Source organism: Sphaerodactylus townsendi, linkage group LG06 (genome assembly GCF_021028975.2).
Source record: "Sphaerodactylus townsendi isolate TG3544 linkage group LG06, MPM_Stown_v2.3, whole genome shotgun sequence".
NCBI lineage: Eukaryota > Metazoa > Chordata > Lepidosauria > Squamata > Sphaerodactylidae > Sphaerodactylus > Sphaerodactylus townsendi.
Genome location: NC_059430.1, coordinates 74703864 through 74717761, shown reverse-complemented (window position 1 = coordinate 74717761; position 13898 = coordinate 74703864). Strand labels below are relative to the sequence as shown.

The window sequence follows — 13898 nt, the reverse complement described above, 5'->3', positions numbered from 1 at the left end:
GCAATTTGAGATCTTATGGAATATTACAATGATGCAAAGTCTCACAAGGATCAAATTTCTGCTCATCCATGAAACTCAGAGCAGCCTTGTGACAGCCATTATCTATCAACCTAACATATGTCTCAAGATTCTTGTGAGAAAACATTACATGCATGACTTAATTTTCTTTAAAATAAGAGTGGGCTAAAAATGTGGCATAATAAATAAAGAATAAATTCCTCTCACCCTGCTTCTGAATACAGCCACACTATATATATACTGGCTCTAGCATATAAAATATCTTTTCTTCATCCACTTGACCTACTCCTTGGCTTGCTAAACTCTGAATGGACTTCCTCCCCTCCCAAAACTTAAAAAGAAAAAAGAAAATATATTTGATCTGCAGCAGTTGAAGCAAAAGTTCTACTCTAGCCGGTATGCACAATCCAGAAGAAATGCAAGGTAAGTAAACTTACGTCAACGTAGTTGGCATTAATATAGTCAGTCAGTTTTCCATCCTTGTCTGAAAGCTGTGCAAGCTTAACCCTACTGTGATCATCTGCATTGAAGTGCGGGGAGGGGGAAAAGGTTACAATAAATGACATTTTACCAACGTAAGTATTTCTATGGGAAAATACTTTAAAAAATGAAAGATTATTTTATCTATATGTCAAATTAATTTGAACCATATAAGCATTTTGTACCTGAACAGAAATGACTGAATTCAATCACTTTTATCCTTACTATATGCAGAAGCAGCTTTCTGTATGAGCAGCCAATGCAGATGAAGCGTCTGCATTGTGAGGCTCATCTCACCTCCGCTGAATGCACCTTTAAGTGTCAAATGAACTGTAAGGGCATAACAAATTAGTCATGACTTCGAAAAGACTGGGCCTTTCTATTTATCTGTACAAATCTAAATTTTAATATGCTTGGGATGGGTTGGGGTGAAAATAACATTTAAACATTAAAGAACAAAAAGTACAATAGGATTAACTGGGTTTATATAGCTTCCTCTGGAAGAAAACAGAGTTGGGTCAATCAAATCATGAAGGAAACATGGATCTACTACACTACCAGCAGCAGAGATGTGATACTGCAAAGCAAATTAGGAGTACCAGTATATACAGATAGAGAAATATGGCATAACAGTTGCATGATTTATGATGAATCACATGGGTGGGGAGGAGAGGGAGCAAAGATAAATGTTTCCAAAATCCTACCTAGATCAATAGTGCTATGTAGCTTAGCTCCAGGGATAAATGACTTCTCCTGACCCCCTATCCTGTCTTAAAATTCTTGGGCAGATTTAGGGGGAGGGACTGGCTTACCAGTGGTATACCAATGGTCCGTTGTCACTTCTGATAAAAAGAAGAAGTGACATCATGGAATGCTCTAGGATTTGCAACACTGTATGGTAAAACAATAATTTCTGCAAATCCTGGAGAATCCCATGGTAAAAATAAGAAGTGATGTCAGCATGCCAGTGCTGTGCACCCTCTCCCCCATTTTCTATTGCTGGTGCTTCAGATGCTGGCAGGCAATGAATCAGGCTGCTGGGACGTCTCCTGCTACAGCTAACCTGGCAATTCTAGCTCTGACCCTTTTAATCTATTGCTGTAGTATAATTACCCTGATAATTAATGTTCAGCCACAAGTTGCTCATATGTCCCTGAACATGGGCAGTACAATGCACGAGGCTTTACAGGCATAAACATATACTTACAGGCCACAATGTTTATATATCTATTCTTATTCTTGTTGTCAGGGTGGTTAGAGCTGTCTGAGGTAATACCTAGATCTACAGTACAGCTCTGGATTTCCTGAAAAAGAAAACCAGTACATGAGATTTGCAATACACACACACACATTTGCACACAGAGTCCCCAACCCACAAATAATGCATGATATCTTGCAACTAGTTCTTTACTAAAATAAAATATGTTGAAAGAATTCCTTACCTGGTAAAACTCTTTCAGTGTCTAATGAAGGAATGAATGCAAAAAAGGTAAAAATAAATCAAATTCCACAGCACATAACAAATGAGCAAATGTTTATATATTACAAATACAATGGAAAGCAATTATGGTTATGAGATAAATATCCACATAGAAATATATATTTATAATAGAACCTTGCCAGGCCCACAGTTTTTAGTGACTAGAGACTAAATCTATCTTGTATTGAAGGGAATGGCAAGACACCCATTGAGTAACATGAATTGGGATGGTTGATTTAGGGTACAAGCAAAATCTAGTAATTCCAACACAAAGTGGTTTTTGTAGGTTCAGATAACTTTATGCTTTTGCTAATAGGAACACTGTGCATGAAAATCTCTCCATAAAAAAGAAATTCAAGTCTTTGATCATGCTCTGAGGAGTTAACATACATGAACTGCAAATGAAGTTAAATTCTACTTCAGTGATATGAGGCATTGCAGTTAGGATTTAATTAGCTTATTTTTAATAATATCAGACTCATAGCACCTGCCATTTAAATTATTTCTTTGTGTTAGTGATACTGTAAAAACTAAATTAACAACTGAAAACACAGTATAACAATGTGGAAGAGTTGAATCTTTATGATTCTGGATTAGCAACTACATTATATCAATTAATCATTACGTTTTGACTGAGTGCTTAAAATATTGTTTAGCAGAAATACTACATCTTTATTTAGGGCAGTTTCAAATACTGGGCCCACAACCTCTTTTCAGGCTTCCTGCATAATATGTGAAATGAACACATTTCTCTCCTGTGGTGAAATACACAATTGTCCAATATATATGAAGCCCTCCCAACTCCCTTAAGGAGAAGTGTACAAGTTCCTTCTGATGTTGAGGAAAGGCAAAGAGAAAACACACATCTTAGTCACCTTGATTCTGAGTAGCTTGTGTATGGACTTTCCAGTACTGACTCTGCAAACAAAACATTATATTCACACCCCTTACATGTGTGAATCTTTCTCTTTTCATGGCCAAATATGAGAATTCATATTCCAAAGGACAGATGATAAATATATTCAACTTTACCACATCTGGACATTTAAAGATCATGAAAATGTGACCAGGGTGTGTGTGTGTGTGTGTGTGTGTGTGTGTGTGTGTGTGTGTGTGTGTGTGTGTGTGTGGCACTACAGAAATTCCTCTCAAAGTCAAAAGGCATAGTATAATGAACATATAGGATTTTAATACCCAAGACTGCTTAAACATGCCTTTGAATTAGTGTCAACTCTGATGTTATTTGTATCATTTTTTTAAAATGGAGTAATATTGCATACCTCGAATTCTTCAGTAAACCCATTGCTGGCATGTAAATCTGCAACATGTTTTGGAAAATGCTTTGCTGGGATTGCTCCAACATCATCTTAAAAATGAACAGAGAAAGAAAAGAAAATAGCACACTATTAATTTTCTGTCAGTACAAGGGCTTTTCTGTTGGAGCAATAAAGCAATTTTTGTGGGTTCCCCACTAGATCTACAGACCCTCCACCATTCACTGTATCTACCACTATTCCTGCAAAGTCCCCTAAACCCTGGGAGCAGTATTTCAGCGGAGTGAGGGAAAATTCTGTTGCATGAGTGGAGCTCTTCTCATGGTGCTGTAGATGCAACTTTAAAGGTAGGATCTGGACTAGAGTACAAGGATTTTGGATTTTGAAGCATAGTTTTACTGTCTCTCCCTTTCTGCAACAGTCAAAATACCTCCCATCATATTATTAGATCCAACTCCTCATTTTTGTACATTTCCCCCACTATATGACGAAATACTGGATGTTCTACTATTTTCATTCTTAAAAACACATTTCTCAATCAAGACATGATTTCCAGTGATAAAGGTCATCTGACCAAAGGGAAGTTAGGAAATCCAAGACCATTGAACTGAAAAGGACTTGAAATTTTTTAGCTGTGTACTGTCTCCTACTGATTATAATTTACAGTCTGTCATAATGCATTACTGGGAATTAAATCATGTTGAGTTCATAATATACTGGTCAACTTAGCCTCAAATTCAGCCTCTGGCAAAATTTTGTTTAGCTCATACCCATTATTTTTTATTGGAGATAAATTATTGTGAAGGCTGGCTGTACGTTGAGATTTACATAATAATGGACATCAATGGCTTGGTCTTGTTGTGGGATGCATTCCAGATGCGCAAGCAAACAGCTTGCAAATACAGAGTAGAGGTTTTTACTTCTTGCCTTTTAAGCAGCACTGTGCAGCAACACAAAACACTTTCTAAATCAGATAAGTTGCAACAATGGCTCATAATGTGAGAAGGGGAAAGAATCAAACCATCTGCTACATATGTGGATCTGTATGCCTTTCTGGATTGTGGCCTTTAAACTGCATTCAAAACTTTCATCAGAGTATCATTTGTATTTCAGAAAATTTTTAATGTATAAAAACATTAATTCAATAGAATGTTAAAAATGTACTCCCTCATTCAACAGACCTTGAAAGCGTTTAATTGACAATATGCTAAAAAAGGAAACATTTGCTTCTATTAATTGCCAGGATGTCACACAGCTTAACCAGCTTAACCTCTGAACAGCAAAACATTTCCCCAGAAAACGTTTAATAGGTTCAGCTCATTCTTTATGTCCGACTTTTGTGCTTTCCAGATTACTGGCCTCTATCAAAAACAATATAATAGATTTGATTGATGCTTGGTCTGGTTCAGCAGGCTTTTTTATGTTCATATAGCTATTTCACAATGTGCAATTTCAAAAATGCTTCAAATGAGGAGGAAACAACAAACAAACTGTATAAGGAATTATTATTTACATCAACAGATGTTTCATCATTTAAGACACCTAATATTTTTAGGCTTCATTTACCAATAATTTGTTAAGTTTGTACTGCGATCCATCTGTTCTTGTTTTTACTTGAATAGGCCTGAATAGACAAACTGAATTAGTCATTCAAGCCTAAGAAAAATTGCACAAATGTGTAATGGCACCTTAAACCTTGGCAAAGAAGACTGGCATAAAATATGTTCTCTAATAAACTGAGAAACAATCACTGTGCTGGAAAAGTTGGGATAAAAACATAAATTTTAAACTTGAATAACAGATCTATGGAAACAATTGTATTAATCATGAATTGAACCCTGCAGACATAGCCTAAAATAGGAGAAAACATGGTATATAGTAAGTTACAGCATCAGACCAGAATTTGAAAACTTTTAATTCTCAGTTAGCCATTGAACTCATTGTGAGATCTTGAGGCAGTTATTTTCTTTCAGCCTAACCTAACTCACAGGGTTGTTATGAGAATGAAGGGGAAGGAGAGAATGAAGTTGTAAGCCACTCTGGGTCCCATTGGGTAGAAAACTGTGGTAAAGATATCTCAGAAGTAAAATTTTAATGTTGCCCAAGAAAATCAAAAGACAAAGTTAAGTGCCTCAACGATCAACCAATGCTGGACAAAGATAGTTCACCTGAACAAGAGCTGACAGTACTTTATTTTTAAAAAGTTATAGCACAATGTTCTTTTAATTTAAAAAATAAATCCAGGAAAGAACTTTATGACAATTATTTTTCCATTCTGGTTTACAAGTGTGCAGAAGTTAAAAGAGCCACTTTTCTTGTCTGGAACTCAGAGATTAAAAAAATCAACACTTGAATTTTCCATCTGGAGAACTTTCCTACCTCCCCCATATCATCAGAGTGCAGTGATTTCCACTAAATGCTTCTCCCGGAGGATAAAGTACTATGAAAAAAAACATGCAAGGAATCTGCCATCTGAAAGCAGAAATTACCTCTCCCCTTCTTTTAGTGGAAAATATGGGGCTTTTCTACATGGTTTTTCCTGTTACTTCTGGCTCCATACTGCTTTGATTTATCTCAGTTTCTGCACACACTTCTATTGCTCCACCCTTAATTTTTTCCTGGTTCCTTTGAAACCAGATTTACTCCCATCTTTTTTTGAAACCAATTTTGAGTCAGCTTTTTCCTGGTGCATAATGTTTCGGTCAGTATTTCTTTGTACCACGCACTCCCATGTATTTCCTGCCCACTTTTTGATGACTGGACTGTCATCAGCATCAAACCACTCCCCTCCGCTCTCTGCCTTGAAGATGAGTGGTTTCATTTTTTATTTTTTTAAATGCATTAAAATATTGATAAAATGTTTAGAAATAGTTTAAGCAGGTTCCAGCTTTTATTCTTTAAAAAAGTAAGTCTCTAGTCTCTTCTGTAGTAGAGATATAAGGAAAAAGGCATGAAGGAGGTGACTTACTTCATCTCCATGAAGGAGGACTTAGACTTAGATCCTCCTATGCTAAGTAGCATATCGGGAAACAAATGCTCTCTAGCAGTTCTGATCTTGGACAAATGTTTCAGCCTCTTCGCATGTAGTGTTCAGTGCCTTCAGGTCTTATTCGAATGTCCTCCTCCAGGTGTTTTGGGGGCGTCCTCATTGTCATTTAGCATCAATAGATATCCACCTCATTGCCGTCTTTGGGATCCGACCATTTTTCATACGAAGGGCATTACTAGCCAGTCATAGTCTTCTGTGTGCAATGATGGTATGCACAAGCCACTCCTTTGGAGCACTTCTTCATTGGTGATGTGGTCATAATATTGGATCTTCAGGATTTGGTGTTGGATGACGTCAAACCTGTTGTCGATACTTGTAGATGCCTCCCAGGTCTCGCTAGCATAAATGGCTGTCGGGCTCACAATGGAGGTGAATAGATGGAGCTTGGTCTTTAGGGCAGTTGGTGAGCATCAGATCTTGTTCATTCTCTGAAAAGCAGCTGCAGCCTCCCGAATGTGGCACCTGACATCTGCCTCTGCATCTCCATTCTGGGAGATCACGCTGCCAGGTAGGTGAAACTCTCCACTTTCTCTAGCTGCTGTGATTTAATGATGATTCCCTGTATTGGGGCTCTGGAGCTAGCATAAGTCTTTGATTTATCAGTACTTATCCTGAGGCCAATTTTGCCTGCTTCTCTATCCATCCATCATGCACTGCAGCTTTGGCTCATTTTCCGTGAGCAAGGCAATGTCATCAGCAAAATCCAAGTCACCGAAGCGGTCTTGGTCAGAGGTAACTAGACACTTTTATTTAAATGAAAGTTGGGAATTCACAGAACCTGCTTAAACTATCTCTACAACATTATATTGATATATTGATATTTTATTATTATTTTATTTCATTTCAATCCTGCTCTTCCCAAGCAATTTGGCCTCAGAGAGGCTAACAATTTTGGTTTAATACAGGACGAAAAGATGGCTGAGGTATCTCTAGTTCACTTACTGTATCAAAATTCTAAAATCCATCAATTGCTCAGTTTTAAAACAGGGTTTTCCCATTCTGCCCCCACCAAAGAATTGTGTTTGTGCACAATACACACACACACACATGTCCGGATTAAGCACTCTGTATCTTTCCCCTTCCAGCTGGGAATGTATGTTGGAGTGTGTGTTGGATGACTCTGCATTATTAAAAATAAAGTTGGAGAAAAGATACATGCCTAAGCAATATATGTAGTTTCTGTCTGTGTGCTGAAAAGCTGAGGTTTTTTTGTTACCTAGAGTTTTCCATTATATCTCTAACTGCATATGTGTAAATTTAATTTTTCTGTTAGCAGGTTTAAAATAACCCAATACTGAAAAGCCAAAAATGCCTTGTTTCCTTGAATGAGCTATGGGTGAGCATTATGTATAATGAAATAATAATGAAATAATGTATAATGAAAAACTATGGACATGGCTGTTTTGCTTACTGATACAAGCTAGAGCTGCTTTTATTGAACTTAATCTGTAAAATGCTATCATCTTTGTGAATTGGCTCCAATACTTTTATGGCTACAAGGCATAGGCTGTAAAAAGAGTTTGCATTTTAATTAAATGCTTTGTAGCAGCAGACTACAAACTCTGTTGATTTGAATTATACAAGCCTCTTATGTTTTTGCTATGGACTAGCATAGTGCAGGGGAACAAAGAATTGCATTGGTTGTAGATTCAAATACATGCCCAGCTTATTTGATGGCTATAGTAACTAACTGTCAGCCTGTTACATCTGACAGCATAAACAGAACAAGCATGAAAGGTATAAAAGGAGGTATACACTATGAAAGTGGAGAAAGGGAGAATTTCTGTTTGAATTTAATGGGAAAAAACAGGCTTACATTTAAGTGCTGAAGTCTAAACTGCAGCACCACAGCATAACTCAGAATAGTTGAATCTAGCAGTCCATTCTGATTAAGCTGAGTTTCTTGGACAGAAGGAACTTTAAATCCTGTTGAAATTAATGTGTTTAAACAATAAGCTAAAAACCAACCTACCTTAGAGATTTTAAAAAAACCACACAACACCACTAGGGAGACATTTACTTGTGTGCCTTTTATTCTTGCTTCTACTCCTAGGTCAACTTCACTAATGACTTATGTACTGTGTACGTGCAAAGATAGGTAAAATTACAAAGAGTCTGACCAAAACAAAGCTAAAGCTAAGAATACAGAACACCTGACAAAACCATTCACAAGCACAAGGAACTGTGAGAGCAATCAGTGACCTTACACAAGCTGCTATGTTTGCAGCTATCAAGAATAGCCACTCTGGATGGAGTGGGACATCCATAGCCACATTACATGGCAGTGTGTGGACCCTATAGACCTCACAAACTGAGGTTTGTGAATAAGGCTCCTGACATGTAGGTGAATCAAGTCACATCTTTTATGGTCAGTCCTGAGCACACAATTAGAAGTCATACTGACATGACAGCTCTTTCCCAAATCACATTAAATTACAGTGCCATTCTAAGCACAGTTACTCCTTTCTAAAACCCAGTAGGCTTAGAAGGGTGTAACTTTGCTTAGGATGATACTGTTCATTAGTGAAACAACCATTATCTGCCCTAGTTTGAAAAATAATAATTGTTCAGAAAATAAACTCAAAGCACATTACCTGACACAGGGAAGACTGGTGCTGGGGGAGTGGATATTACCCGAGGTGATGTGTTATCTTCTAAATAAAAATGTGCCGTTTGGAAGCATTTCCTAATAGAAAAATACAGGAAATAATATTTCATATGAATAAAAATTGACTACCTACAAAATCTGGATGCATTCTTGAATTATGACTATCATGGACAAAAAGATAATGTGACAAATCAAAACACTTATTCTGTCTCTAATATGTAAATAATCTTATAGACATAACATGAGACCTAAAGGGTTTTGAATTGTGCCCTAAATTCTTACTTCAAAATGTGATGTAAACATTCAGGTCACAATTCAAAACCTTTTTAGTTTCAGCATGAGAATTAAGCATTCAGGCCACAAATTCAGTGGGATATAAAGATGCTCACATCCGATTTGTTCAAAAACCCACATAAATAGGTGGCACAATGCCCCCCCCCCATACAAAATGCTTAAATTATTTTTACCTGAATAAGAGGCAGAAGATGTAGCAGACATTTGTCATAATGGGTGTGTGAGGAAACGGGTGCAAATCTTAACTTGTTGTTCCAGACTTTTAGCTGTACTCTTGTCTCAGTCTTATTCAAATTCCAGTGAATTGTCTCTTTTGATGCTCTGTGGTAGCTAGCATACTTCTAGACTTGTGTTTTAGACTTTTTTATATAGTAAAATGAGAGAGCTCTTTCCGTGGGAGTTTTAAAAAGCGAACCATTTAGGGGAAAGTTGGTGCATCACATTGTAACATATTTCAGCCAACTAAATAATCGCAATTTGGATAGGGTGGTACACAATTTTAGCCAATGAAATGGAGCTGAGATTTGCACAATATTATTTAAATATTCTTTCATACCCCAGATGTGAAGATAATAGAAAAGGCATCTGGAAAGAGGCTACTGTAAGCAATTCCCAAGGTTATAATAACAAAACTGAGCTTTATACAATGTAGCCTTTCCTTAATTAAAAAAAATCAATCTTCTGATAATTAAACCTGCTAATAACACTTTACGTGGGTCATTTGCTGTGTTTCAAGTATTATTCACAATCTACTAACTACAAATCTGAATGAGAAAAAAGCACAAATGGAATTTTAAATGGACTAAATTCTAGTTTATGGGAACTGGGACTATAATCCTTTTTTCAACCTTTGCAATTTTATGGAACTTTTAATCTGACTAACAAGACTAACTAGTGGGTTTCAGGACACTGTAGTTTCACTAATTGGAACGGTAGTGAGTATTTCAACCATTCAACAGGGAGCAAACTGAAAGCCATTCTAAACTATATTTGGCTTCAGTTGAAAATACTTTGGAAATTAATGCCATAGCATAAAGGTAAAAAAGGTAAAGGTAAAAAAAAAACCCACCGGATACATTATTGATATAATGCTATGATTAAAAAGATAGTGATGATGCTTTTAAGGTTATTAATGCTATGATGTTTCAACAAAGGTTGAAGCTGCCTTATACTGCACCAGATCATTGAGCTATCTTGATGGGCAGCAGCCTTCCAGAGTTTCAGCCAGAGATCTTTCATCTTTCTTACTACCTGGTCCTTTAACTGGAGATGCTTGGTATTGAACCTGGGATCTTCTGCACACAAAGAGTTGCAGCCCCTCCTCAGAATACATGGTGTTTTCCTCCCACTTCATCTATCAAGATTTTTGTTTGAGTTTCTGTGTCCACAATGCAGCTCCCACCTTTTTTTTCTGACCTCCTGTTGCGTACATGTCACAACTGTGCCCATTATTGTGTACATGTCATACCTGTGACAGTTGGAACCACAGTTCTGTTCCGCAACAACACTATTTGCTGGCCTTCAAAGCAACATCCTCTGATACAAGGGAAACAACCATGCCTTCCTTGAAAACCACTGCCATTTGGAGTGAAAGGAATGGGGAGGGCCATCTGCACATGGCCCACCCACCCTAGCAGAGGAAGGGGAAGGTGAGGGAGGGTCCAGGGGTTTGCTGGACCAAACGCTCTGAAATTTGAACACAATGTAGCTCATGCCTCCCAGCGTGTTTTAAGCTAGATAATTCGCCTGCAAGGGAAGAGAGTGAAAGGGACAGGGACAGCCACAGGCACATGGTCCATGCACCCTAGCAGAGGAAGGGGGAATGTTAGGGAGGGACGGGTTGCCGTGCAAGGAAACGGGAGAGAGGGAGTGGAGCGAGGGGCCCCTTGCCCCTCCCCTGCAATCATTGTGCAATGACACATGTTCGAACCGTTCGCTTCCCCTTTTCTTTCTTTTCCACTTCACCAGACTCAGCCACAGCAACGCGTGGCCGGGCCCGCTAGTGAAGTATATATAGACAACTGGCCCTCAATGTTACATAAAAGAATTTGTAACTCCTTGGTAGGTGCTTCTCCATTCACACAAAATAGAGACTGTGTGTATTGGGAAGACTGTGTGTATTGGGAAGACTGAGTATAGCAAGTACTCATGTTACATTTAGTTGGAGTGCCAAAATCAAATATCTGAAAAGATGTATTGTTCTCTCCAAGACCTTAAGACAGGACAATAGAAAAGACCATTTCCACCAAGCAAAGTTGCATAAAAATATATATGATTTTGCCAATCCATTTCTGCCTTGTACTGAAAATAATAAATCTGAGTGCAATGTGCTGTTACTTCCTAATTCCACAAAGCAAATTTGATATTTTTGCCCAATCTTAATTCAGTTTACCTATCATTTGCAGGCACATGAAAATGTTGTGATCATTTCTTCCTCTATATGATATTCTTGCAACCATATCTTAGTTAAATTCAATTGATTTCAAAGAGACTTACTCCCAACTAAATGTTAACAGGGCTGTAGCTTAAGTGAGTCTTTGTGACTTATCTTCCAATGAATTCTTGAAACAGCCATTATAGACAGCTAATATGAAATCAGGTCCAAACCCCATTGCATGGAGATGTCCAAGTTTTTACAAATTAAATGCAACTGATGAAGGAGCTATTAATTTGAATTGGCCAGTTCATTTATTTATTTAGTTAGTTCAATTTATATGCTTCCCTCCCCGAAAGGGAATGACAGAAGGAATATGGTGTTTTTAATCTTTTCCCCAGTTTTGTTTCTTTCTTCAAGTTCTTTACTTGCTCTGTGGTGGAAAATATACTCATGATACAGGAACCAGTATCCCCTCCACCCAGGGACCAAACAGCAATATTAAAGGGCCCATTTAAATGGGGGAGAAATTGAATCTGGAGAAAAGTTAAATTATCCCAGCTTTCATGCCACATCCTGATGAAATTAGCAGTTCTCCCTTTCAGGGCTGCATTTAGCAAAACTAAAACATCTGGAAATCATGGATCTTTCTGCATACTGTGTGGTTTGCCCCTTATACTTTGAAGGAAAGATTCTATTGCATGTATTCTTGTGGGAAAGTGAGAAATACAATTATGAACCAGCTCTCAGAGGAAGTTCTGCAAGGTTAAGAAATGTAGAATGATCTACAGTATTGATCCATTCATTGTATTGCATACTGTACATGTCCAAACAGGAATGCATCCAAAATGACAATTTAATGACCCAGTATTTTTAAAAAGTGTTGAGTTTTCTAAAGATCCCTAAGACTTTAATAAAAACTGTGTGCAAAACTGGTAGGATTTTATTTCCTGAAATCATATCTAGTTGTTGTATAACAAAAATAAGGAAAATCTTAGTGACCTCTTGCAATCCATGCAATTTCTGTTTCAGATTAATGAAAAGACAGTTACAAATTCTATTTCATGGTACACTGAAAAGACATGAAGGATTAAATTTAACATCAACTAAGAGATATTATCATTAATGGGATATTTATTCTGTTTTGAAAGATTAAAGTTACAACATTCTCTCTATATCTCTCTATACCTCTATCTCTCTATGTATATATTTAGCAAAAGAAACAAAATGAACACATCATCATCTGTAAAGAACAAGATTGGAACACATGTAGGATTACTGAAAGAACACCATGCAATCCTGGTTTTATAGTTTAAGACAGTGTTTTCTATCAAAGACCTTTTAGCCTTGCAGATAAAGTCTTTTGGAAGACGAATATGAACAGTCATGTCATATTGAAAAGCTACAGAGAATTTTTCAACAAAATGCAGATGGTTAGCCATAAATCCTCACAGAAACATCCATAATAAATTAAAGGTAAATGTAGAAATAAAAACAATATGCAGCCCTTTGTACATTCTTCTTTTACAGTCATGTTCAAGCAAAATATCTTGATTAATCAACAGTAGATGACTCAGACATGCATGAACACCAATATTAATTTAAAAAGTCCCATTTTAGTTGGCTGGATTCTATGTGAAGTAGAGGTGTGCTTTGGAATATATCTGAGCCAAAATTAAATTTGAAATTAGCTGTTTTTAGTTGCCTTGGCAGTATTTTAAATGATCTTCAAACATTCGCAAAATTAGAAACATAGAAATATAGAGTTAGAAGGGACCTCCACGGCCATCTAGTCCAACCCGCTGCACAACTCAGGAAATTCACAACTTCCTCCCCCCACACCCTCAGTGACACCGTGCTGTATGCCCAGAGGAAGACAAAATTCTGGGAATAATAATCTTGCAGAATTTTGGGAGGTCTTTGGGTTTCAGGGAGGCACATGAACAAGGAGGAAGGGAAGTGGGAAACACAGAAGTTACAGTCCAGTTCTCAGATATTTGGCAGCGTTGGGTCCCTTTAAAGGGCCACTGTTTTCCATGAGAAGACCAAGCCTTTGAATGCAAGAAGTCAAGTCTACTTTCCATAAGAAATAATTAGACAGTCTATGAACAGTAAAAATAGCCCTGTGGCGCCTAGTGGTAAGCTGCAGTAATACAGTCAAAGCTTTGCTCACAACTTGAGTTTGATCTCAGCAGGTTCCAGTAGCTGTGTCAAGGGTCACTCAGCCTTCCAAATGAATTCCTGACTTGCTGTGGGTAAAGTGTAGATGACTGGGGAAGGCAAAGGCAAAACCTCTTGTAAACTTAGTCTGCCTAGTAAAT

At 37.4% G+C, this 13898-nt stretch overlaps 1 protein-coding gene across 5 annotated transcripts in view; it reads right to left on the bottom strand.

Annotated features, from left to right (window-relative positions):
• Nucleotides 1-13898, bottom strand: part of PTPRZ1 (protein tyrosine phosphatase receptor type Z1) — a 130586-nt gene that overhangs the window by 15115 nt on the left and 101573 nt on the right. For 3 of the 5 annotated variants that reach the window (XM_048501314.1, XM_048501316.1, XM_048501319.1), the window contains exons 14-18: nt 8896-8987; nt 3259-3344; nt 1941-1961; nt 1706-1802; nt 456-538 (exon numbers count right to left, since the gene is read on the bottom strand). In XM_048501314.1, the coding sequence (XP_048357271.1) occupies nt 456-538; nt 1706-1802; nt 1941-1961; nt 3259-3344; nt 8896-8987 (379 nt within the window). The remainder of the gene's footprint in view (nt 1-455; nt 539-1705; nt 1803-1940; nt 1962-3258; nt 3345-8895; nt 8988-13898) is intronic. The other 2 variants (XM_048501315.1, XM_048501318.1) reach the window with 1 other exon arrangement.